The sequence below is a fragment of the Gaeumannomyces tritici genome (genome assembly GCF_000145635.1).
Source record: "Gaeumannomyces tritici R3-111a-1 unplaced genomic scaffold supercont2.2, whole genome shotgun sequence".
NCBI classification, from domain to species: Eukaryota; Fungi; Ascomycota; class Sordariomycetes; order Magnaporthales; family Magnaporthaceae; genus Gaeumannomyces; species Gaeumannomyces tritici.
The window spans coordinates 1,511,054-1,534,408 of record NW_008804546.1 but is presented as its reverse complement, the minus strand read 5'-3'; the positions used below and the strand labels follow the sequence as shown (position 1 = coordinate 1,534,408).

General features: G+C 58.7%; 9 protein-coding genes across 9 annotated transcripts; 4 read left to right on the top strand and 5 right to left on the bottom strand.

Annotated features, from left to right (window-relative positions):
* The first annotated feature begins 72 nt into the window (after window positions 1-72).
* GGTG_03037 (hypothetical protein) lies at window positions 73-1,750 on the top strand. Its single transcript, XM_009220815.1, has 3 exons — window positions 73-808; window positions 890-1,155; window positions 1,245-1,750. Exons 1-3 carry the CDS (start codon window positions 611-613, stop codon window positions 1,564-1,566), a joined length of 786 nt encoding a protein of 261 aa, XP_009219079.1. The 5' UTR covers window positions 73-610; the 3' UTR covers window positions 1,567-1,750.
* Window positions 1,751-2,317: 567 nt separating this feature from the next.
* GGTG_03036 (hypothetical protein) lies at window positions 2,318-3,714 on the top strand (the record flags this gene model as incomplete). Its single annotated transcript, XM_009220814.1, has 2 exons — window positions 2,318-2,918; window positions 3,201-3,714. The coding sequence occupies exons 1-2, from the start codon at window positions 2,848-2,850 to the stop codon at window positions 3,712-3,714; spliced, it is 585 nt and encodes a 194-aa protein (XP_009219078.1). The 5' UTR covers window positions 2,318-2,847.
* Window positions 3,715-4,874: 1,160 nt separating this feature from the next.
* On the bottom strand, window positions 4,875-5,353 carry GGTG_03035 (hypothetical protein; the record flags this gene model as incomplete). The annotated part of the gene is made up of 2 exons (XM_009220813.1): window positions 4,875-5,021; window positions 5,225-5,353. The coding sequence occupies 2 exons, from the start codon at window positions 5,351-5,353 to the stop codon at window positions 4,875-4,877; spliced, it is 276 nt and encodes a 91-aa protein (XP_009219077.1).
* Window positions 5,354-6,194: 841 nt separating this feature from the next.
* On the top strand, window positions 6,195-7,393 carry GGTG_03034 (hypothetical protein). Its single transcript, XM_009220812.1, has one exon. It carries the CDS (start codon window positions 6,662-6,664, stop codon window positions 7,106-7,108), a length of 447 nt encoding a protein of 148 aa, XP_009219076.1. The 5' UTR covers window positions 6,195-6,661; the 3' UTR covers window positions 7,109-7,393.
* On the bottom strand, window positions 7,257-8,287 carry GGTG_03033 (hypothetical protein; the record flags this gene model as incomplete). The annotated part of the gene is made up of 3 exons (XM_009220811.1): window positions 7,257-7,434; window positions 7,784-8,112; window positions 8,246-8,287. 3 exons carry the CDS (start codon window positions 8,285-8,287, stop codon window positions 7,257-7,259), a joined length of 549 nt encoding a protein of 182 aa, XP_009219075.1.
* Window positions 8,288-8,916: 629 nt separating this feature from the next.
* GGTG_03032 (hypothetical protein) lies at window positions 8,917-10,332 on the bottom strand (the record flags this gene model as incomplete). Its single annotated transcript, XM_009220810.1, has 1 exon — window positions 8,917-10,332. Exon 1 carries the CDS (start codon window positions 10,297-10,299, stop codon window positions 8,917-8,919), a length of 1,383 nt encoding a protein of 460 aa, XP_009219074.1. The 5' UTR covers window positions 10,300-10,332.
* Window positions 10,333-11,596: 1,264 nt separating this feature from the next.
* On the bottom strand, window positions 11,597-12,112 carry GGTG_03031 (hypothetical protein; the record flags this gene model as incomplete). The annotated part of the gene is made up of 2 exons (XM_009220809.1): window positions 11,597-11,695; window positions 11,732-12,112. The coding sequence occupies 2 exons, from the start codon at window positions 12,110-12,112 to the stop codon at window positions 11,597-11,599; spliced, it is 480 nt and encodes a 159-aa protein (XP_009219073.1).
* Window positions 12,113-13,188: 1,076 nt separating this feature from the next.
* On the top strand, window positions 13,189-16,671 carry GGTG_03030 (chromosome transmission fidelity protein 18). Its single transcript, XM_009220808.1, has 2 exons — window positions 13,189-16,048; window positions 16,126-16,671. The coding sequence occupies exons 1-2, from the start codon at window positions 13,416-13,418 to the stop codon at window positions 16,595-16,597; spliced, it is 3,105 nt and encodes a 1,034-aa protein (XP_009219072.1). The 5' UTR covers window positions 13,189-13,415; the 3' UTR covers window positions 16,598-16,671.
* GGTG_03029 (hypothetical protein) lies at window positions 16,554-21,746 on the bottom strand (the record flags this gene model as incomplete). Its single annotated transcript, XM_009220807.1, has 4 exons — window positions 16,554-18,198; window positions 18,288-19,319; window positions 19,427-19,507; window positions 19,568-21,746. The coding sequence occupies 4 exons, from the start codon at window positions 21,744-21,746 to the stop codon at window positions 17,006-17,008; spliced, it is 4,485 nt and encodes a 1,494-aa protein (XP_009219071.1). The 3' UTR covers window positions 16,554-17,005.
* Window positions 21,747-23,355: the final 1,609 nt, after the last annotated feature.

Below are 23,355 nucleotides of genomic sequence, written 5' to 3'. Positions count from 1 at the left end.
CGTGGCCCAGGGAATCTCGACCAACACTGCCGTGGTCCAATCATGGACCAGCCCGGCTCGCCATCTTTTCAGCCCCAAGAGGCTAGGGCTGCAGGGGGCGTGCTCTTGACCCGCTGTGGATGCCCAGGCTCATACCGAACAACTTCACGCTTGCGTATTCCAACCCAATCCGCAGCAGCCCAAAGACCCGCGTTTGTGGCTTGTCCCTAGCAGCTAGCAAGACGCCTGTTTGCGAGATCCGCACATGTCTCCCTGGCAGTAGCGCGGTTTTCCGTTTCGGAACATGGTGGCGGTGGCACAGCATCCTTGCGGGTGCCTCCTCGTCTGCTCGGCATCGCATTCGCCCGTGGGCCAGGGGATTTTTGGCATGGGGAAATGAGGGAGCTGAACACTGGAGGAACAGGGACGGGTGGCCTAACCGTTCCCGAGTAAAGATAAAGCGAGGCTGGCAGCCTCTCTTTTGTTTTGGTTGACCATTTTTGGTGCTCTGTCTTCCACCGTGCTCTCGTCTCCGCCCCGGTTCGCCCTCTCTCGCCACTCGCAGGCGCTGCCAAACGTCCAAATAAGAAAGACAAGCCTTTCCCTCGGTCTTTCCAACACCACCTTTGCAATGGCGGTGCGCGGTCTCATTGCCCGTGGCGTTCCCACCACGCTCCCGAAATGGCTTCTTTACGTCAAGATCGTCATCCTTGTTCTGGCCCTCCTCGTCCTCGCCCTCGCAGCATATGCCATCTCCATATTCAGCAGCGCCGCCAACGATGACTACTACTTTACTGGCTCAGGAGTCCCTGGTCTTTTGATCTTTGTTGTACGTATCGCCTGCCTCGCATGACCACACAAGCGCGTTAGAGAAATGCTAACCCGGGGAATCTGCCGCTCCATTACATAGGCCGTTAAAACCCTCATCGTGTACGGTGCCGTTACTGCGATCCAAGTGTGGGCCCCGCGCATGTTTTTCCGCATCGCCGCCCTCATTGCCTATCTCCTCGGCATCATCTTCTGGCTGGCCTCGTGGGGCTGGGCGGCCAGCATGTCGGGCGTCTACTTCTCGCTGGCCAACACCTACTCCAACCGCATCTATGGAGCCCTGCCCAACAAGCTCCGGCAGGAGGGAGGTGCCTTGGCCGGTTGCGCTGCCATTGGCGCCATTGCTTGGTAAGTCCTTGTCCGAGACGGAGCGAGAGAGGGAGATGTTTTACAAACGTGCCTTCCTGGCTGACAACGAAAACCTCTCTCCACCACAGGGTCCTGTCCATCGTCAACGTCGCCTTCTTCATCAAGGCCTGCCTGAACGACCCCGAGAGCGAGGGTGCCAACACCAACCAGGCCGAGCTCGGCCAGGTCCCGTACAAGGCGCAGGAGGCCCAGGGCCCCGCCGTCCCGCAGCAGGGCGTCTACCAGCAGGGCCCGTACCAGCAGGGCGAGTACCAGCAGCCGCAGCCGGGACAGTCGCCTTACGGCCAGCCCGCCCCGGTCTATGGCCAGCCCGCGCCCGTCTACGGCCAACCTGCACCGGTTTACGCGCAGCCTGCGCCAGTTCATCAGCAGCCGTATGCCACTCAGTAGAGTGGCTGTGACTTGGGGATTCAATTTCATTGTTGCTTGAGACTGGACGGGAGGGGAGGGGGGGAACTGCCGAGACCTGTCGGTTGGCAGGGCCCATTGTCACTATCTTGGAAAGCTATTTATTAAACGATACCAGAGATACCATGGCGTCTGTGCTGCCAGTGTGCGATGAAGGGCAGCTCCAAGGTCTCCGTGATTAATATCAAGTGAATACACACGGGCTCGTGAGATCAGTATTTGTCATAGTACTGGACCTTTTTGCTGACAGTGAGTGCCGTGAGCATTCGTTTCTTGCAAACGAACACCGCATTGTCTGGGCAATCATCAGCGCATCAAAGAATAAGGATTCGACAAGCGCAGCCGACCGAGGCCTTCTCTGCCCTCCTCTCATAGAATGTTTTCCAAGTTACCTATTCGCCACCAATTTAGCCGCAGCGCCACATCCATTGGCCGTCGTCAGGGCAGAGCGGTGTTCCGACCTCTCTGAGATGGGATTTCTGCTTCAAGGTAACTCGGACAGTCACTACGGTACTCAGAAACGTTAACGAAAGGTGATGTTAGGTGAAGAGGATCTAGATGCGGCCGTATTCACCTGAGTTACAAATTCAATCCGCATCAGTGAGGGAGAGCGAATGCAAGTCCCGGACAAGGACACTCAATACTTTGGCGGGCAGCGCTTCATGGACCATCCCAAAATCGTCCAACGGCCTGACACTGCGAGTGCTCGGCTGGTCTCTAAACCAAGGTGAAGAATCAACACGCTCTTACTGGTGGATGGCTTCGTTCCGTATCACCTTTGGGGAGGAGTTGAATACATACGTGGCCAGCCATCACTTCCGCTTTTTGGTCAGTTCAATTCTCTTGCATCACCATCATTCTCTGTGCTCGGCGTGAATCGTACGTTCTAGTCGAGGTGATCGCAGCCGGGATTCGGGTATAAAAGGGGTCTCACCTTCCCCCCAAATCTCCCTCAACCCTCCATCTCCATCAGCATCTCTTACCTCGACACTCCAATATCCCCTGCTCAGCTCTCACTACTCTTACAGGGAGCGCCCCGGGGTCCCTTCTGGGGCTCCGGTGTCATTCCTGTCACCATCGATAGAGTATCCTCGGATAGAGGGGGGCCCAAAAAAACAGGAAAAATCATCAACCATGACAAAAAATCTGCTTTCACGCGCCATTCCCTTTGTTCTCTCGAAATTCTCTCGAAACGCCAAAAAGACCAAAAACAACACACTGCATCATGTACCCCTAGGGTTGAGCAAGTCTACGTGAGGAGCGATGCTCTTGCTCGACACCCAGGGGCTCCTCGGAGGGGGAGCCGCCAACAACAACCGCCTCACCGCCCCAAGGTGAAAAGGAACATGGTTGTTGTTTCCGCTGGTGGCTCTTCTCCGTGGGCCTCTGGGTAGCTCCAGACCGGGCCGTGTATTGTAAAACCTACAAGTGGTAAGTACAGGCGGCGGCGTTGACAGCCCCTTCATATCATGACTGTGGATGCAAGACTAACCCATGCTTCTTCCCCAACACCTAGGCGTTGAGGCCTACCCTTTTCTTGTGGATTTTACTCCACTGTTTTTCTTGGACTACAGGCCTCTCCGTCCGTGTACGATATGATGACGACAAAAATAAAGAAAAATCGGTCGCTCGGCAGGCGCGGGGATGTCGCGGCTGGAGGAGGAATGTTTCGCCTACACTGTTCTCCAAACGATCTTCCACCAGAGCATCAACGAGCATCGCGGACAGCACGATAGCGGTCATGGAAGCGGCATCCCACTTGGAAAAAACAAGGCTGCCGAGATACAGGACCTTTCGGGCCGACTTCCACCAGAGCACCAACGAGCATCTCCAGCGACAATAGATCGGCACAGCACCATCACCTCGACTCTCGCCAGGCACATCCCCCACACCTGCCGGGGCAGCCCGAAGATCACCGCCATGTTCCCTCAAGTATATTGGAGGCCCTTGAGCTGTGCAAAGCTCTGCCGCGAGATGTCTCTGGCGCCCACTCTATCTTCGGTCCGCAGTTCCCAGCAGCGGGAGCCCACAAAGACTCGCCTGAGATTGGGGCGTGGCAAGGAGGATGTGATCAGGGGCGACCTGCCCGTGGGGGAATCCCGCCCCACGGCGCTGTCAAACTCCGACTGAGAGAAGTTCTTCCGTGGCACGCGCCTTTCCAGCGGAAAAGCACACCACCTCGATCTCGGCTGCTTTCCGCATCTCCAAGGTTGAACATTGTGTTTTCTGGCATCACGCCCGGTCCAGGAGATCGAGCGCTGTTGGGTGCCGTGCAAAACGGGACTTGATCACCACCGGCCGTCGAAGGCGAGAACATGCCCGCGCCGTCGGCATCGCATCAAAAGTCGGTCCACGGAGAGGCTGCGTAAGGATCTCGGTAACCACTGAGACGCACCACCATGTGGCGCCCCTCGCCATCGATCAGTTCAAGTTGACGTGGGTGGGCGATATCACCATGGGACCACCAGCCGCACAATTACCAGGGTACATCCTGCCACCCCCACCAACCCCCCAGATCGCCGGGAGATAAACTGCCAGCAAAGCCAGGTCCACGCCCCGGCTGGGGGCTTGTGCTGCTTCTGATTTCTTCCGACATGGTGGAACTTAGGCTTGGAGGTGATGAGTGCCAGCAAAGAAACATGTGCACTTCAGGATCGACCGGGGCAGCGACGAAAAAAAAAAGTTGAAAACATATAAAATAGAGCTACTCGGCAAGGCTAAACCACGAGCCGACATGAGCGACAACCAACACTCGCCTCTTCCTTTGTTGTTTCGGTCGGCGGTGTGCATGACCGCTGGCGGACTCCACGGCGCCGCCTTGGCGTCGAGCTCTTGGGAATATCGAGCGGAACAGGGCCATGGGAATCCATCCTCGCGGGCAGCACGATACCGGCAGCGGGCAGTATTTGTGGCGACACCTGCATGCGTTCCGTGCACCGTTCATGGATCTGCATATATCGAGGTCTGGCGCAGCAAGGTTCCAAGTCGAGTCGATCACTTGAATGGTGTAATCGCCTAGCACAAACCCTTGTGTCTGGAAATGGTACATGTTCACCCTGACTACTGCGCCCCGTCAGCCCTTTGGCCGTTAGTCGGCCCTGCCGTGGGGGTGGCTGTGACGGCGTGATCCGCAACCGCGGGCGGCTGCAAGAGCGGCGCTTTCACTCTACAACGGAGCAGACCATGTCGGTAGCAGCAATAGGCGGTTTGCCTGCTGGTTTTGCGCATCACCAAGATGAAGTCCCATCTTCGGGACCGGGGGCTCCTGGATGGCGCTCACAGTGAGGCAGTCAAGACCCCGCGGCACACGCTTCCTCGGCCGGCGACGCTCGCTGCGGGTAGCTGCGCTGACCGGAGGACGTGCCCAACTTCAAGTCGCCCGTTGTCAGCGGCGAGACTTGAGCTGCGAGCCCATATCCTGGCCCGGCACGCCTCGCCTATCAGCCTATCAGGACGGACGCTCTCGATATACACCGCCCAAAGGGACTGGTTATCTGCACCCCGCCCAAGAGAACCTGGCCGACCCCGATCTTGAGTGTCGCCGGAGTCACTGGCGAGCCGTGGGGTCGTCCTCGGGGTTGTTGAGGTCTGCTGGATGACAATGAAGTCATTGAGCTGTTCGTTCCGCCGTTGTGCTCACGGATGCCGCCGGCCGGCAGCCCCCTGGTAGCCACGCGAAGGGCGTCTCGCTGGAGTGCGCGTCCACTGTGTCTGTCCTGCGGGGGTTGCCGTCGTTTCCTTCGGTTGTCGATTGGTAGTGCTTGGTCATTAGTGACGTGGCTTTCGAATACGGTCGCCGTCCCCTTCTGCCCGGCATTCCCCGTCCACGCCGCTCTCCGTCGCGGAAAGGGCCATGTCGAAATTCAAGCAGAGCAAGGGAAAAAAAGCAGGCGGACGTACACCGGACTACATCGACGCCCATCTCGTCGACCGGAAAGCACACCATGCATCTGTTCTGGTTGTTATCCCGTTGTTGCCACATCTTCGAGGGACTCCACATGGCCTGCCATCCTTGATCTAGGCCTGGGCAGACACGCGCTCGCTATGCCGTCGCATATGAGCTGGATTCTTGTCAATGACCGAGGCCTTGGTTTGGGTTCAATCGCTCTTGCTGCCCGTCGGCCAAAGGATTGCTTGCGGCTTGGCAAGCTTCTTCCACCAATATCCGTGCGCCGGCCCGAGCCTTTACGCCCCCCCGGCCCAAGGGATTCGTTCAACGACGGGCTGCTGGTTCTGCTGGTAGTACTGCTATATGGCCGCTGTCCATGGCTTTCAATATCGACGACCATATTTCCTGAGCCCAGGAGGGGTCTCCCATCGGTGCGATGATGTTCTGCCGCAGCCAGCCTTCCGCTCTCTCTGGAGCCTGGATTGCTATGACAGCGGTGACCGCGCCCGCCATACTGCTCTGGCGCCCGGCGGTACCTGTGGTCCCGCTGTTGTGCGTAATAGCGCTTCCAGGTCACCTTGGTCACTTTCGAGAGCGGCCCGCTCCGGCAACCGCCCGCGCCATTGCGTCAAAAGCGGCTTACCCATCTCAGGCATGCCATCTCCATCACGCACCATGTACGGTCCCTCTAGTGGCTGGTATCCTGCAGGAGTGTCTTGCCCAGGGTCCCCCTGGCGATTGGTATGCTGGGTCATCCTGTCCAGGTTTCCTCTGGGGGATCCATACGGATCCTGGCGGTCATGGTGCGGTTACCTTGGGTATTCATGTGGGCTATTCGGGAAACAATAGTTGGATGCCGGGTATAGCCACCGTCCCTGGGAGGGTACTGGCCGGGGTCGCCCCGATTACCCCATGGGGCGGGCCCCCACGGTCCGGATTCACATCATCCGGGCTTCGACCGCCGTCTCCTCGTCCATCGCGCTACATTGGATGCTGCTCATCGTTATCGAATAGGCAGAAGAGATGGCAGCACCAGCCCCGAAGTCGACAGGCTGGGTAAAAAAGGTGCCGCCGTCGCCCTTGACCCAAAGCAGTCAGCCATCACCACCTCGAGGTCTCGAGGACAGGACTCAGGGCTTAGGTGGCCTCGGACGACGGGAGCCAGACCTATAAATAGCCTTACAGGTGATGCATCTCCACTGGGTGCGGCCTATCCGCCGTTTCGAGAGCGGTCATCGCCTCCGGGCCAGTGGTTTGCTTGTCTTGCCAGATGGGGAAGATGGGCTGGAAGGAGTCTTCGTGCCAACGGCACCCACAAAGAGGCCCATCAAGCCCGGAAATGCCCGATTCAGCAAAGAGGCCGGCGAATTCGACTTTGAGTTTCAGGCCATGTACCCGGCCTCAACCTCGGACGGTGCAGACAGCAGCCCGTCGGCAGATACCCACCGCCATCCTACCCCAATAGCGACCGCAAGCCCTCGTCGTCCGCTTTTGCCACATCGAGTCACCGCAGCCGAGGACCTGATATCGCCGCCGCTTTCCCTGGAACTGTCTACCCCTGTATTCCTTTTTCCTCGACCCCGTGTGAACGCCCGTGCGCCTGCTGCCCAGTCGCCACAAACTCTCCCCTTTTAGGTTCTGCTCTACCTACCTAGTCGGGATACCTTGGGCCGAAGGGGGTGTTGCATCGATGAACTCTCTGGAGCTCTCGCAACGGACTTTCCAGCCAGGGCCGTCGAGACAATGCGCCCGGTATGGCCGGTGAAGCTGGTGTGCAATTTGCTTAAACTGGCATGTGCTCAATCTCCCAGTTCATCACCAGCATGTGGGACCGCTTGAACTCTTCCGAGGCCCGGCGCTCGCACTCCTTGTCGATCCAGCCTTGGCCCATGCCAAGAACGCCAGCTGCCACTCCAGGTCCTCCATAGGATGGCGAGGATGAGGAACGCCGCCATGCGGGACTCTTACCGTCCCCGAGGACGTGATTGTGCCGAAATACTCAACCGTCACACCAGGTCCTCCGCTAGAAACCTCGATTGTGTTGCCGTTGTCCCCCATCAAAAAGGAGAGACTCAGAATCACCGCCAAAGCCATAGCTTGGCAAGCAGCAGGTTGAATATTTGTTTCGGGAGCTGCGGCGCTCTTGATAAAGGAAGCCTTCACCTCCTCGGGTTATGGTCCTCATCGAGTACTTCTTGGAAGTGCCGGTTTCACAAGCAGGGCCAACAGCTTGAACATCTCTGCCATCTTCTGATTACGGTCCTCATTGGGCACTGCTCGAAAGCGCCGGTTTCACCAGCCACTACATACAGGTTGAATAGTTCGGCTATCTCCCTGTTCGAAATCCGGCGAGTACTGCTTGAAAGTGCCGGCTCAACAGCAACCGCCGGCCCGAGTTTGATGACGTGAAGCTGTTCTTGACAGCCCGCTCCGGCGACGATGGCGCCCAGGATGCCGATGCCGATGCCGAGACCCGAGTTTGACGACGTGAAGCTGTTCTTGACAGCCCGCTCCGCCTTCTCGACCGGCCCGTCGCGGGCGCGCGAGTGCGTCTCAACTACTCGCAACTCAGGGCGCCCCCAGCATAATGTGAAGATATTGGTCGCGGCTACACCCGCGAGCACTCTTCTGAAACTGTACTGGGTGATATGGGAAAAATCCGGAATACTCTGGCAGCAACTACGGTGACGCCATGCGAAATTGGATTGCGTTCCTGACGTGGTGATGTGGTACATCAGTGTCTTCGACTCTGCAGCCGATTCCGGGATTTACCTCGGCGACATCACCAGGTATAGTGGGGCTCACTATGACCATCTTGAAGGCGAGAGTGTGTCTAGAAACAGGGGGATATAATGGGAAGACATCGGTTTCAATAAAGTCAAAGCTCTGATAGAATTGTCCAGTGTTCCGTGTTGCGCCAAAATGACCGTGAAACACATGAACCCTCTAGTCTAAAACGCGTGATAAGCAGTCCGCCTCCCCCCAAAAGATGGCGTGGTTGGAAAACAGCGCATGGTAGGGTCGAAATGTGCTAGCGGTTGTGAGAATAGGACGGGGGAATCCGATAGAGGGAAGGGGGGATCAAGGGGGTGGTATCACAGAAAGTAGCAAAAGGAAACAGAAAGCGCAAGAGAATAGCAACAAAGAAAACAGAGAGAAAAGAAAGCCAAATGCTCCTCCACCAGTGTGCGCCGGCTCACCAACGAGCCGGAAATACCCAGAACTAACAAGAAACTGTCGCCAAACCCGATTAGCTTTCAACAAGTCTAACTCTGTGTGTCGTGTCAAGCATCTTGCTCGACCGCATGCTGCCATGTTTACCTAACGGGGAAGAAGTGAGGGGGGACATGTCAAAGAAGAAAAAAGGACGAACAGGGCCAACGCGAAGGCTCACAACTCATAGAGGCGAAAAACAACTCGAGACCCCCAAAGACCTGAGGCTTCTACATCTCGGAGCCGTCCACCTTAGCCAGCTTCGCCCTCAGGGCCTCGTTCTCGGCCCTGGCGACCTCGAGCGCCGCCTCGGCGCCGGCCAGGCGGCCCCGCAGGCCCTCAGCCTCGGCGACGGCCTCGTCGCAGCGGCGGGCCTGGTCGTCGGCGTCGCGGCGTGCGGCGTCGAGGGCCTCGTTCTTGCGGGCGCGGGAGCGGGCGGCGGCGGCGTTGTTGATCTGGCGGCGCTTGAAGTTCTTGGCCGCCATCATGCGCTCGTTGGCCAGGTCCGTCAGGTTGCGCTGCTCCTGCGTCATGCCGGGCGAGTAGCGGAGCGGGTGCAGCTGCCGCGTCTCGAGCGCCTTGAGGTCGTCGTCGGGCAGGGAGTTGATCCAGGGCGCCCAGTTCTGCCACGTCCGCTCCTGCAGCGCCGACGGGACGGGGACGCTGCCGGCCGGGAGGGTCGCCGCCGGCGCGACGATGGCGTTGGCGGCGACGGAGGAGGAGGAGGAGGGGGAGGTTGCCTTGGAGTGGCGGAATCGCGTGGGGAGCTTACGGAGGGACCGCCGCGGCGGCGACAGTGATGAGGAGAGGGTCGCCTCGCGGGCCACAGTTGAGGTGACGGCGGCCGGGTCCGAGTAGCTCCGCTGCATGTCGTGGCTGGTCAGGGGCTTCTGGTCTACCCCAGCCTCGGGGTCCATGGGTGGGCTGTCCGCAGAGTAGAGCGTCGGCACTTCAGAGTCTACCGAGTACCGACGCTGCGCGTTGAAGTCCTGTCCAAGCTCGGGGAGCAGGAATTGCGTATCGTCGCTGTAGATCGGCATTCCGTCCCAGTCCCTGCCGAGGTTCGCATGCTCGATCGTGGTCGGGGCGGTATCGGGAGAGAAGCATTCGTGGCTGTCATAAAGATGCGACGTCGTGGGTGTTGTCGTGGTTTGTTGATCAGAGGAGTAGAAAGCCTGCGAGGGCGACACGCATGTCGGCCACACGGCGGGCGCCGGGTTTGGCATCATCAGATGGGTTACGTCACCGGGAATGCCCGACGGCTGCTGGCGATGAGGGTCGAACGGCGAGCCGAGCAGGGCAAGAGGCAGGGGGTGATTCGCGAAGCCGAGGCTGGCCGGGTCTTGGGGCATGAATGGATCGAGCCACGACGTACTGAAGCTGCCCTCGCCTCCCGCTGGGACAAGGCCAAACTTCGGACTCGGCATCTTGTCTACGTTGCCCATTGAGGTTTGCTTCATTTCTGCATTCTGTGTGTGTAGGGGTGGCGATACAGACGTTGGTGAGAGCCTGCTCTCGTTCCCAGCGAAAATCATCGGGGCCTGGCTGCCGTCCCCGGCGTGGGCTGTGTTTATGCTATTCGAGATGCTACCGCCGCTGCTATTGTTCGGCATGGCTTGTAGGTTGGCTGGCTGAGACGAGCACAGCTCTAGATCTGGCGCAGGGCCTTGCTGGGATCCGAAACGGTCTGAAGTGATGTCTATGAGATATTGTCAACATCTAGGCAAGCACAGGTATGGGTGAGCATACGGCGTGGAGGCGGGCTCCAGGCCTCCACTTCTGGGGATAAGGGCCCGTACAGGTTGGTGATTGGTTCCGCGGTAGTTCGTTCACAGCGGTGAAGTTGGTGATGGTGATGATCTGGAATGCTCTGGAAGTTGACTGGGTTGGCTTGGGTGTTCCAGGGAAAGGAACTGAGTCTTCCCTACTCAGTGGAGAACTTTGCTTAAATACCTCTAGCTGCCCCCTTGATGACGGATCTGCCCAGGTTGCATAACCTACTTCACGAGAATCACCTCGAGGGAAGGGTGAGTCTGATGGCAGACGGCATCCAGACTCTGGTGGAGGACACAGAATTTGTTGGCCAAAGCAAGCTCTGATTGGGCGAAGGGGGGGCGGGCTATTGTCCTTATTGTCGGTGAGGAATGGCAGTTCAGACGTTATTGAGGGTACGGCCACAATAGCAGGAGACCAACGTCCTCAACATGCCATGTGGGCTGTGGGACCAGCCGCGGGGGCATGGGGTACTTCTCCACGTGGATTAGTTGATTCGGATCAAAACGTTGACGGCAGTGCCTTATGCGGGTGATTCCTCTCGAGGTTGAGGAGGGCCAGATCCACTCCACGATCTAGTCTCATCACTGCTGCAATCTGGTTCCATGATCTGTCAACATAGTCGCGATGGAATGGATGACCGGTGAGCAATTCATCTAAGCTATTGAACGAAAGGGTCCGAGTGTGCAAGACCTCTCTTTGGGAGCAGGACAGGCACCCACTCTGACGGGTTGGACCCGGCTACATGGCTTGTCGGTGTTTTTCGCTGTTTATCGTAGAAAGGGTTGGGGTGGTGGACACTTGCCGTTTTTGGTGTGGGTTGAATCTGTCATTGGATGAAATCTTCCGCGGGGAGGCTCCACATGCAAGATGAGTGGTAGACCCTATTGACATGTCAGCAGTAGAAAGTTGGCTACTTGGGTGCTGTACTTTCTGGGCACCCTTGAGGAACCTCTAAGGGCCAGGATTGCCTACAGGAAAAGGAAAGCAAATCTGCTGTGGCTGAGAACGAGGCAAATATGGTGTGGCCCCGGACGACAAACCACGGCAAACATGAAAATGGGTCAAACAAGATATCAATTTGCACAGAAGCGCCATACACGCTGATCTACTATACCCTCTCATGTAATCCACCCGTTATGTTCTACCACCTCCTGTCATGTTTCCCTCTGCTGCCTCCTGGATACGGAGCGTTGGTCCTCCGTTGTTGGTTCCTTCTGGTCTCTTCTCGAGCCACTGATGTTCGTCTGTGTTAGCATGTCTCAACTTTACCTTGTTCTTGTCCCAGTTCGTGGTGGTCTTGAACCACGCCGCCCAGTCGGTGCCTCTCACGAAGCCTGTAGTATCGTCGCTTGCTTTCATAGGACTGGCCTGCTCGCCGGGAGGGCACGTAGCTTCGGATCCCTTGCTGTTCACAGTGCCACCCATTCCTGACGAGATTTGACTATCGATCAGATGCTGCTGCTTAGCCCGAGGCGGAGTTGGGCTTGCCGGCGCAGTCCGGACGATCCTCTGAACAAATGCTGGAGCCTGAGAGCCCCACTGACGTGACCGAGGATCCTTCTTTATGTTGGGAACATCCGGAATCTCTGCATCTCCGTTGAGCTTTAGGGGAGGTGGCGGTGGGCCGGTGTATGGCAGACCCTGGGGCATTTCCCACTTTCTCGGGTTCGGATCTATGTCCCGCTTCTTTTCGATCGAGAGGGTGAGGTGTACCAACCGGTTATTTTTTCTAGTCGGAAACTGGTGTGAGGGAGGCGGTGACTTGGGCATCTTGGCGCCGTATCCAGCCTCTGCCCTGCGTCTTCTAGAGTGGAGAGAAAAAGAGCGAGGGTCAGCATCTTGCTTGGGTTCAGCATTCGGGGAGTGCATCCATCTCGACTGATCGATGGGGTTGGCCCGTTGCCGACTCTGAAGTTTGGGGGAGCCTGGCTCCGTGGTGTCGGCGGGAGTTATGATCTGGGGGCGATGATTCTTGGCTTCAACATTTCGGCAGTGGAAGTTGTGGCCAACCACTGCAGATCTCTGTGCCAAGCGCAAAGTCAAGGGGATAGCAGGGGGTCGAGAGAGTGCGTCGAGTGTCAAATCTGTCATCGGGAAAATACGTAGACTCCCAAGGCGATTGCTTGGGAAAGAAGGTGAAGAATGGGCTGTTACTCCCACACGGCGGCTGTGTGCTGCGCCAGCGAGAACTTTATATCGCTTGTTTGGGCAGTTGACGCGAACAGTAAGGTGGTCGAGTTAGTAAGACCAGCTATGGAGGATCACAGCGAGAGGTAAGAGGCATCAATTTTGGCAGCCGATAGTGGGGGCGACTCGCTGCGGCTCTGTGCTGCAAGGTCTTGAGCCAGGCCCCTTGCTGGCGAGGCGCAGCGTCAAATCCAGGCAAGTGGAAGGAGCAGTCAAGCTTCAAATCAATTGGCCCTGCACCCAGTGACCCGGCACTGGTGGCGCTTACTCAGTCAGAAGTCAGACCTTTATCGAGCCCGAGATTTCTTGGCGGTTGGCCGATGGGATCAAGATGCTTCCATTCGATTTATTTTGAATATTTTATGTGCTTAGAACAAGAACGAGGCCAGCACTCCCAGGAGATCATGGTGATGGCGTACTTTGTGCAGTTTGGTGTTGCGCCATCATCGCCTGGGGTGCATGGCAATTGGGCACATCATGTGTCATTACGTCAGCAGGGGGCGATCGGCTACCCCATGTCAATCAATCCAAAGTAATGGATGTGACGCGCCTCCACACGCGCTTTCTCGCGTATCAATTTAGATGCGAGGCAACCTTGAGCCCTCCTGGCTGCCAAACCACGCCAACAACGAGGGGCAGCAACCACGCTGTGAGAACTAAATCGAGAACGAGAACGAGAACGAGAACGAAACAGCACGCGACCCCTACCTAGACAGTCGATCTCACGAGCAACCCAGCGCCCTCACCCAACCGCCCCGAACCCACCATGCTAGCATCATCTCCTATATCCTACCCGCAAACATCGTCCCCGCCCCGGAAGCGTCCGTTGGCCTCTCCGACACGCGGCAATGGCCCCCCGCAAAAGCCAAAGGCCCGGACACGGGCTGGCTTCATGTTGGACGACGACTCGGACGACGATGAGAGCGAATTGCAGGAGCTAGCCTCGGAGCCCGCCCCGAAGCGAATCCTCGTTGATCACACCATCAACACAAAACGAAGTCTGCATGGGGCGCTTGACATACTAGCGGAGGAGGAACCTGAGGCCGCGGCCACAAACCCTGGCACGCGGAGAAGCGAGCCGGCAGAAGAGGCCGATGAGGAGGAACGCTATCGAGCGTTGTTCGACCGCCCTGCCCCGACGCAAGAGGCCAACTACACGATCCCAGACGATAGCACCACACGGCCCCTCACGCTACAAACATGTTCCGGCAAGTCTCTCTCGATTAGAGAGAGAAAACCAACCCAGCTCACATCTTATGAGAATATTGTGGCGGCAAGATCAAGACACAAGGAAGGGCGCGCAAAACGAAGTTATTATGGCATAGAAATACATGCGCTCATGGACGCCGCCGAGCAGGAGGAGAAGGAAAAGATCCTGGCAGAGGCTGCTATTGCTGAAGCCGCGGCTCAGCGCCGCTCTGTCCCGGCTGTTGAACGCCCCGTTCAATCTGTCGAGACTGTGCCCGCCGAGATAGGAAAGCGCCCGAAGAAGACGCTGTTGTGGACAGAAAAGTACCGCGCCCGCAAGTTCATGGATCTCGTTGGTGACGATCTTACGAACCGCCAGGTCCTCCGTTGGCTCAAGCGCTGGGATCCCGTGGTGTTTCCCCAGGCCGCCAAGTCCAAGGCAGCCTCTCGCCGCATCGGGGCAAAAGCTCCTCAGCAGCAGCAGGGCCAAGAAGACGAGAAGCCGCACCGCAAAATCCTGATGCTCACGGGGCCGCCGGGTCTGGGGAAGACGACCCTGGCACATGTTTGCGCGAAGCAGGCAGGATACGAGGTTTTGGAGATCAACGCTAGTGACGACCGAAGTCGGGATGTGGTCAAGGGTCGCATCCGGACCAGTCTCGGAACGGAGAACGTCAAGACGGTCGAGCAGCACAAGCCAAAAGACGGAAAGCCGGGCCAGCCGCCTCCAAAGATTGCCAGGCCAGTCTGTGTTGTCGTTGATGAGGTAGATGGTGTCGTGTCCGGCTCGGGCGGGTCGGGCGAGGGTGGCTTTGTCAAGGCCCTCATCGACCTCGTCACAACGGATCAGAAGAACAGTGCAGCAGCTGGATTGACGTCTGACGGCTCCCGGCGAAAGAAGAAAGGCGACGATTTCAGGCAGATGAGACCATTGATTCTCATCTGCAACGATGTCTACCACGTCTCGTTAAGGCCGCTCCGGCAGTCCGGCCTCGCCGAAATTATCCACGTAGGCAAGCCGACCATAGACTCGGTGGTGACGCGTCTCAAGAACGTCTTCGAGAAAGAGGGCATCCCTTGCGAGAAGGATGCGGCGCGCAAGTTGTGTGAAGCCGCCTGGGGCATGACCAGCGGCATCAACGCGCGGCGCGGCGCTGAGAGCACGGTAGAGGGTGACCTTCGTGGCGTCATGGTCGTTGGCGAATGGGTCGCCGGGCGCCTGAGGGCCACGTCGACCCATGCTGACGGCTCTGCGCCTCGGCTGACGAGGCAGTGGGTTGACCTCAACGTTGTCGGCGAGCTGGCACACGGCGGCGGCGGCGCCAGGGGCCTGGGCAGGGGCGGGACCAAGGACGTGGTCGCGCGCGTGTTCCAGGAAGGCGCGGGCTTCCCCAAGCAGCAGCAACGGGGCGATCAGGGGCTTGCGGACAGGACCACGCGCCGCGAGCAGCCGCAGGCGCAGCTCGGGTTCGCCGAGCACGACAAGAAGCACGCCATGGCGCGGCTCGGGGAGATGGTGGACGCCAGCGGCGAGGTCGACCGCATCATGACGGAGATCTTTGCCGAGTTCCCGGGGCGCGAATTCAACGACGACTGCTACCTGAGCAAGCCCAACACGGCGTACGAGTGGATGAACTTCCACGACATGTGCTCCACCCGCCTCTTCACGGGCCAGGAGTGGGAGCTGGCCCCGTACCTCTCGCAGCCCGTCCTGGCCTGCCACAGCCTCTTCGCCTCGCCGCGCCGGCACGTGCCCAACGCCGGGTACGACAGGAACTGGGGCGGCGGCGGCGGCAACGACGACGGCGCCGACGGCGGCGCGGCCCCGGTTCCCTTCTCGGGCCCGCGGGCCGACTACGAGGCGCGCGAGGCCGAGAAGCACAACCGCGCGGCGCTGCAGGCCATCCAGGCGAACCTGTCGCCGGCCCTGGCCCGCTCGTTCCGCAGCCCGGAGCACGTGGCCACCGACCTGCTCCCCTACCTGCTCCGGCTCGTGTCGCCCAACGTGAAGCCCGTCGTGGTCGGGGGCAGCGGGGGCGGTGACAAGGGCGTCAGTTCCATCGCCAGCGTCCGGCGAGAGTCGGAAAAGACCATGGTGCGGCGCGCCGCCGAGGTCCTGGCCGAGCTCAACATTGATCTGGTCAAGGGCAAGATTGAGGAGGCGAACCCTTCAGCCTTTGCCCGGCCGCAGTGGGTTTACAGGCTAGAGCCGTGAGTTTCCTTTTTCTTTCTTACCTTTTATGTCCAACTTGGTGAAACTGTATACTGACATCGCTCGGCCACTCCAGGGACATCGATGCTCTTTCGACGTTCGATACCATGGGCGCCCACGTCCTTTCCACTCAGGCGCCAACGCGCTACGCGGTCCGACAGGTTCTAGACCAGGAGCTGCACAAGACGCGCGCCGCACGAGACACGGCGGCAAGGCAAGCGAGGTTCAGAGGAGGGGGCGGCGACCACCACCACGAGGGCGCCGAGCCGCTGCCCGTCAACCCGGGCAAGGAGAACCCGGCTGCGACGGCGAAGAGGGGCGTCGACGTCGTTGTCGCCCCCGAAGCCCCTGTGGCCGTCAAGCGCGACTTCTTTGGCAGGATAATCGCACAGGCGCCGCGGCCCCTGCAGGACGCCGACGGCAACGCGAAGGGGCGGGGTGGGGCGGCGGCGAAGAAGGACAGCATGGTCTGGGTCACGTTCAACGAAGGATTGAACAACGCAGTGCGCAAGCCCATCACGCTTGATGAGTTCCTCCGCGGTTTGTAGGACTACCTATGATAGCTTATCTACCTAATTGAGAAGAATCCATGTGGGATATCCGCATTTCTTCCTGCTTCCTGCTTCCTGCTCCTCTTTTGGTTTTTGACATGCTCTTTTGCTCGATGCTTTTCCCGAGTTCCTTTTTTGGACTCTTTCCATGGGCGACGATTCTCCTCTTTCTTGCCTTTACTGGTTCTCGCAAACGAAACAGAAACTGGGGAAATCTTTGGTAAATCTTGTAGGCTCATGCGCAATATCGGTTGAAATGGGGTGTAAAGAGTAAGGGATAGTAGTGGAGTGTGGTGGTCTTGTGAATCGAGATGTGAAGATAAAAGAGAAGTCGACGCTGGAACGCGCCATACAAACCAAACATGCTGAACGAGGTAGCAGTCGACGACCGGGTTAGTAGACGTTCTAATTTTCGTCCTCGCCGTACTGCTGCTCGTCGTAGTGCCCATCGACCTGGTGGCCAGAATCCTGCTCCATGTCAACGTCCTCGGCCGCGTTCTCGCCCTCTTCCTCTCCCATCGCGACGGGCTGGCGCAACTCTTGGTCCTGCATGGCCACGTCGGCATCCACCCAGGCAGGCGCGGGGGCAGCCGTATCGTCGGCGGGATGAGGCGTCGAGCCCGCCGCGGCGCCCCGGGCCTCTTCCCCGTGGGCGACGTCCATGTCATCGTCATCGTCCTCGTCCTCCTCATCATCATCCTCCTCGAGCGGCTCATTCTCCCCGTGATCGGTCACCGAGGACGCGTCGCCCGCGAGCTGCGCCTGCAGCAGCAGGTTCTGCATGGTCTCGTCATCGATGTCGGCGTGCTCGTCCCAGACCGCGTCGGCCACGACCTCGTCGCCGGCATCGCTGCCGCCACCATGCATGACCGCGGCCCCGCTGGAGCCCTCGCCACTGTCGCGCTCGCCGTAGGGCTGGAATCTCGGTGCTGCCTTGCCCGGCTTCCTCTGCCTGGCCTCGGTGTCGGGCTCCGTGTCCGAATCGGCCAGGATCTCGCCCCTGTCGATGTCGTCGTCGCAGACGTCCCGCAGCCGCCCTCTCGCCCTGGCCTTTGCCCCGGCCTTGGCCTTTGCTTTTCCCTTTACCTTGTTGCTGCTGCTTCCGCCGGCCTCGTCGTCACCCTCGCCCCCCTCCTCCTGGCCCTCGACATTGTCGTCCTCGGCGCCAAACAGGCGCAGGATCTCCGTCTCGGTCAGCGACTGGCCGTCGCGCATGGTGCGGCCGATGATGACGTCCTTCTCGTTCTGCATGTCGAGCAGGCGCTCGTCGATGGTGTTGCGGGCCACCACCTTGACGAAGTGCGTCTCCTTTGTCTGGCCGATGCGGTGGACGCGGCCAAAGGCCTGCTGCTCGACGGCGCTGTTCCACCACAGGTCCACGAGGATGACGCGGTTGGCGGCCGTGAGGTTGAGGGCCTGGCCGCCGCACTTTGTCGACGCCAGCAGCACCCGCACGGGCGTGTCGTCCTTGCTGAACTCGGCCACGGCGTTGCGCCGCGCGAAGATGGACTGCGCGCCGAAGTAGTAGAGGAAGCCGATGCGCTCCGAGTTGAGCATGTGGCCGATGACCTGCGCCAGGTTGACCCAGTGTGTGAAGACTTGTCGAATTTCGGGTTGTGCTTGTTAGTTTCTCATGTCACCTCAAGAGCTATCACAGTTAGTGGCAAAGGAAGGGTTCCGTTCATACCGATGATCTTGTCGTTGGGGTAGTGTTTCAGCCACTCGATGATCTTGCGCTTGACCGCCGTAGTCTTGGCACTGGCCGGCAGGACGGCATTCTCATTCATCTCGGCGATCCTCAGGAAGGTGGCGCTCTTGGTGGTCGTATTCCGCAGCTCGACGCCGTAAAAGTCGGAGCCCTTTCCGGGAAGTCCATTTTCCTTGCGCGCCTTCTTGGCCGGCGGCTTGCCGTCTCCCCGTCGCCCGCCGTCGCGGCCCGCCGGCTCGTTGATCTCGCCGCCCAGGCCCGCCCCGGACATTTCCTTGCCCAGGACCACGTGGCTCGTGATGATGGCCGAGCAGGCGGGGCACTTTGCCTGCCTGCCCCGGCGCCCGGCGTCCTCGACCAGGTTCTGGATGCACTCGAAGCAGAAGGCGTGGCCGCACTCGGTGATCCTCGTCTCCTCATCGTGCAGCTCGTAGCAGATGCGGCAGATGACGTCGGCCAGCTGCTTCTCGCTCTCGATGCGAGACAGCTGCCTGTCCATGTTGAACAGCCCGCCGAAGCCGCCGCTGCCGAAGCCGACTTCTTCCTCCTGCTCCCTGCGCTTGCGGTCCTCCTCCGTGTCCATCCAGCGTCGGATCTGCATGTACAGGGGCGTCTGGCCGCCGAGCTGGGCCAGCTCCATGCGGACGTGCCTGATGTCCTCGAGGGTGAAGTCGACGCGCATAGTCGTCTCGATCTGGAACGGGTGGCCAACCAGCTGGCGGAGCCGGGTCAGGTACGCAAAGTAAGTCCTCATCTTCTTCTGCCCATGGCCCTGGCCGTCTTCGGCATCCGTCTTCATGCTATTGCTGATATTGTCCCGGAACCGATGCTCCACCCGCTTGTATATGATGCGCTCCTCCACGGAAAGGTCCACCTTGATGATGACGGGCTGGTTCGTCTTTGGGATCCGAAGCAGATCCTGCCCCACGAACTTGTCGTCGACGCGCCGGCGGATCATCAGCGTGGGGACGATGGCAACAAGACGAGCGTTGAGATTGTCCTGCCATGGTTCTCGCTGATTAGCTTTTGCCCCGACTGCTGATGCCGAAAAGGAACCTGGCATATTCTGGATAGGGCCGAAATTAAACAAACCTTCATGGAAGCAATCTCGTTGGGACTGCGACCGTACTTCTTGGAGAACTTTTCCATATCCCTGAGAGCCCAGTCGGCGCCGAGGAACTTGAAGTAAGGAAGCAGCTCTAAAAACCCAAACGGTCAGTTGCATGTCGGACGCAGTTTCCTGGCGAGTTTGAACGTACCTTCGATGCTGTTGTGGATGGGCGTGCCGCTGAGAGCCCATCGATACTTGCCGGGGAGATGGATGCAGGCCTTGGAGGTTCGGGAGTTGATGTTCTTGATGGCGTGGGCCTCGTCCAGCACGATCCTGTGGAACTGCACCTTGTACAGCTGGCCGAGCTGCTTGTCCATCTCCCTGCGCCATTCGTCTCCCTCCAGGCCCATGCCCGAGATGCGCCGCAGGGCCTCCTCAGACGGGTACGCTCTGGCCACCTCCTGGTAGCTGACGAGGACGATGTCCGCGTCGCTCCACTGGTTGATGTCGTTGTTGGGCCCCCTCGCCTTGTACTGGAACACCCTGAGCGGCTTGCTGTTGGTTCTGTTGTTGCGCTCGTCAAACACGGGCATCGCTTCGACGTGCTTCCTGATCTCCTCCTGCCACTGCGAGACCGCCGCCGCGGGCACGACGATTAGCGTGGGCTTGCCCGGGTTGTGCGTGATGACGGCCAGCATCTCGACCGTCTTGCCCAGGCCCATCTGGTCGGCGAGAATGCCGCCGTGGGGGCCCGAGGGGGAGAACTCCCTGCCGAGCATCCAGTGCACCCCCACGAGCTGGTGGTGGTAGAGGCGGCTCTTCATCCACCTGAGCTCCCAGAGGCCGGCCGCTGCCTTGCACCTCTCGCGCCCAAAGGATGCCGAGGCCCTCCTCAGGATCTTCATCTCCTCCTCGACCGTCTTCGGCTTGGCGTTGTTGGCCGCCTCCTCCCTCATGGCATCGAAGAGCTCGTTCTTCTTGGTCGTGGTTATGGCGCCGGGCATGGGGATGTCGCCGAGTGCGGCGCGGGCCGCGACTGGGTCCTGGTCTCTCAGCATGTCCAGCATCTGCCTGTCCCTGGCATCCGTGGGCTCGGCTGCACGCTTGCCCTTTTTGCCTCCGTTTGCGCTCTCGCGGCTGCCCGCGTGGAAGAGATCCGGAACCACATCCGTCTCCTTCCTTCCCTTCTCCTCGGACCTGGCGTACCGTCGGGCCCACCACTCCTTGGCCGACCTTGCCACAAACTGCGGCTTCCTGGTTGCTGGCCTTCCCTCATTTGCTCTGCCTCGTGGCCTTCTGGGAGCTGGCGCGGACCCGGCGGGTTGATCCACGTAGTCAGGATCGTCGGGGTTCTCAGTGTCCGAACCATCATCCTCACCCTCATCATCCGGATTCTCTTGCCGATTGGCCAGGAGTCGGTTGACCTCGATTTCAGTCTCGGCGACTTTCTTGCGAAGGTTGGCGCGAGTCTCGAACGTCTCCACCTCCACTGCACCCGATTCTTTCTCCCGAGCATCCAGCTCCAGGAGTTTGCTGGTCTGGCGGAGGTACCTCATCATCACGGTCTTGGCGCTGCTCCCGCCCCAGTTTGCGGCTAACGCCTGCTCAACACCATCGACCGGGGTAAATGTACCATCTGCCTTGGCTTTTCCCTTGCCTCCGGACGAGCTAGTGCCTTCTTCCGCTTTGATCATCGATTCCTGGCGGCCACCATCCTCCTCTTTGATCTCGATGATCGTGCTAGGGATGCTTGTCCGAGGCAACGTCTTGACCCATTGCAGCTCATCGTCGTCAATTACGATGGCTGCCGGCGTTCTGTCGTGTTGCTGATGCCATGTCTGGTTCGTCTGGCCCTCTTTTTTCAGGCTCGGAAGTCGGGGCTCCTTGATTCGCCTCAAAGCTTCGGCTGAAAGCTCACTCTTCTCGATGATCTGGATATCGTCGCTGCCGTCTTCGTCTTCTTCATCATCCTCCCGCTCGCGCTTTACGCGTTGACCGTCCCCCTGCTTTCTCGTTTTGGCGTTTTCCTGCATTCGCTTCCGGGCCCCCTCGGGTACCTCCTCCTCCAGGATAAATATTAGTTCGTATGGGTCTTCCGCTTCCGATCCAGAGTCCTGGGGTTGTTGAGACGTAGCTTTGGCGTCGTTCACGACCACGGTCTTGTCGTTGTGCTCGTTCTCGTCGGCGTTTCCGTCGTTTTGGTCATCCACAGACATGGGTTCGTCCTCCTCGTTCTCGCCGGCCAGGTCAATGTAGTCTAGTACGAACATAGACTCATCCTCTTCACTTTCGACAGGGTCCCCGACCGGCGTCAGCGCATCTAGGCCCTCGGATGCGGGATCCGCAGTAGGCGGCCCTGCCACCATGACAGTAGGTGTCAACTCCATGGAGCCGCTTGAGTTCTGTTTGGTAGCTGGGAGAGGTGAGCTGCGGGGAGGGCTGTTGAGACCGATGTGAGATTGACGGTCGGCAAGGTCAGTAGGAGGCTCCGAAGATAGGCAAGGCGTTGATGGAAGCGCCGGGCCCAGGCTATTGTCCCTCTGCCTCTGGCCACTATCATCCTCCGAAGTGCCTTCCATGATCCACCAAATCCTGCAACAAGATGTTGATGTTAGTGTGTGCACCCAGGACAGCCCAAGTTATAGTTGAGAGAGCAATGGGCGAAATGAAGCAGTATATAAAAAGAAAATATAAACTCACCAGTTTCCGGCCGGGCTGTGCGAGAGATCCGAAAGACAAAGGATAGAATAAGAAGATGAATCTTGTAGCCAGCAAGGATCATAAGATGACCCAAGAGGAATAGTAAAGTTGGCGGAGCGCCCTCAAGACATGGAGCGCTGTCTCCGGCTTACGCTTCTCGTGATACTGATTAGATCAAAGCCTCAAGGCCAAGTGCTGGGGTTAGCTGATGTAGACACCGGAGGATTGTTGGAGAGAGACTCACAGCAGTGGTGGTGGGTTTGAGGCAGCAGTCAGAGCGGTCTCAGATTCCGCCTTGCATATCCACACGCCCACAAGTGGTGCGATCAAAGAGGCTGCGGTGGGTGGAAGATCGCAAGCAACCGCCTAGAAGGCTTTTGTGAGATGTGATAAGATGACGAGGTAAGCGGGTAGGTAGACACCGTGTTGGAAGCTGAGGAGGATCCCACTGGAGGTTGGTAGGAGTGGTGATGTGGGAAACACCTAGAGCTGATTGAGACGAGTACTGGTGGGAGACCGTCAACTCTCCAGGAAGGTTTGGCCCTCGGAGGAGTAGTGGAGGGTAATGGGAGTCGCGAGCAAAAGCGTGCTGAGTGTAGGACAGCCTAAATCCTCAAGAAGAAGAAGAATAGAGGGAGGATTTGTGCAGTGTGCTCGGCAGACTATTCCTCAGAGGTTATTCTGATCTGACCGGTGGAGGCAGCTGTTTACGGAAATGAGGCTCTCGAGGTCAGGAAGTAGGCTGAAATCAAGCGCGCCTAGAGGTGCGTTACTTGATCAGGTTTACGGTCCAAGACCAGATGATGACCTCGGCAAAAAGCGCCGTTCTTGTATGTGCAGGTGAGAGAGGGAGGAAAGTGTGAGCCAAAGGTGAACAGGTGGAAGAGGTGTGTGTGTACGGGTAAGAGAGAGGCCGCAATCACTTGCCCGCTCGAGACAAGCAGATACTTGATGGGTTTTCCGTCAAGCTTAGCGAGAGGAAAGCGGCCAGCTAGCACTGGAGTTGCCCTTTTGGTGGTGCTCCGGTGCTTTGTTGGGGGTTTTTTTGTTGTGGGCAGAACCTGTGATATCCCCAGATGTCTAGGTAGGTACCTATCGCGAGATTTTATAATAGCTGGGTTGCAGAACGTGGGTAGCGCCTTCCAAAAAGGACTGCGCCTAAGGCATTATCTAAACCGCCTTGATTCTGTAGTCTGCAGGAAAGTGATAAGAACCGAGAGAAGGAAAAGAGAACAGTAACAGAGCGGTAAATATTGCCCTAAATGGCGGCCCATAGGTCCTAAAGATATCTTGTCT

Bases quoted from the DNA above. Each gene is read 5' to 3' on its own strand.
- GGTG_03037 (XM_009220815.1), top strand. From the start codon at position 611: ATGGCGGTGCGCGGTCTCATTGCCCGTGGCGTTCCCACCACGCTCCCG. The intron at 809-889 runs GTACGTATCGCC...TCCATTACATAG, and splicing joins CTGGTCTTTTGATCTTTGTT to GCCGTTAAAACCCTCATCGT. The intron at 1,156-1,244 runs GTAAGTCCTTGT...TCTCCACCACAG, and splicing joins GCCATTGGCGCCATTGCTTG to GGTCCTGTCCATCGTCAACG.
- GGTG_03034 (XM_009220812.1), top strand. From the start codon at position 6,662: ATGCATCTCCACTGGGTGCGGCCTATCCGCCGTTTCGAGAGCGGTCAT.
- GGTG_03030 (XM_009220808.1), top strand. From the start codon at position 13,416: ATGCTAGCATCATCTCCTATATCCTACCCGCAAACATCGTCCCCGCCC. The intron at 16,049-16,125 runs GTGAGTTTCCTT...CGGCCACTCCAG, and splicing joins TGGGTTTACAGGCTAGAGCC to GGACATCGATGCTCTTTCGA.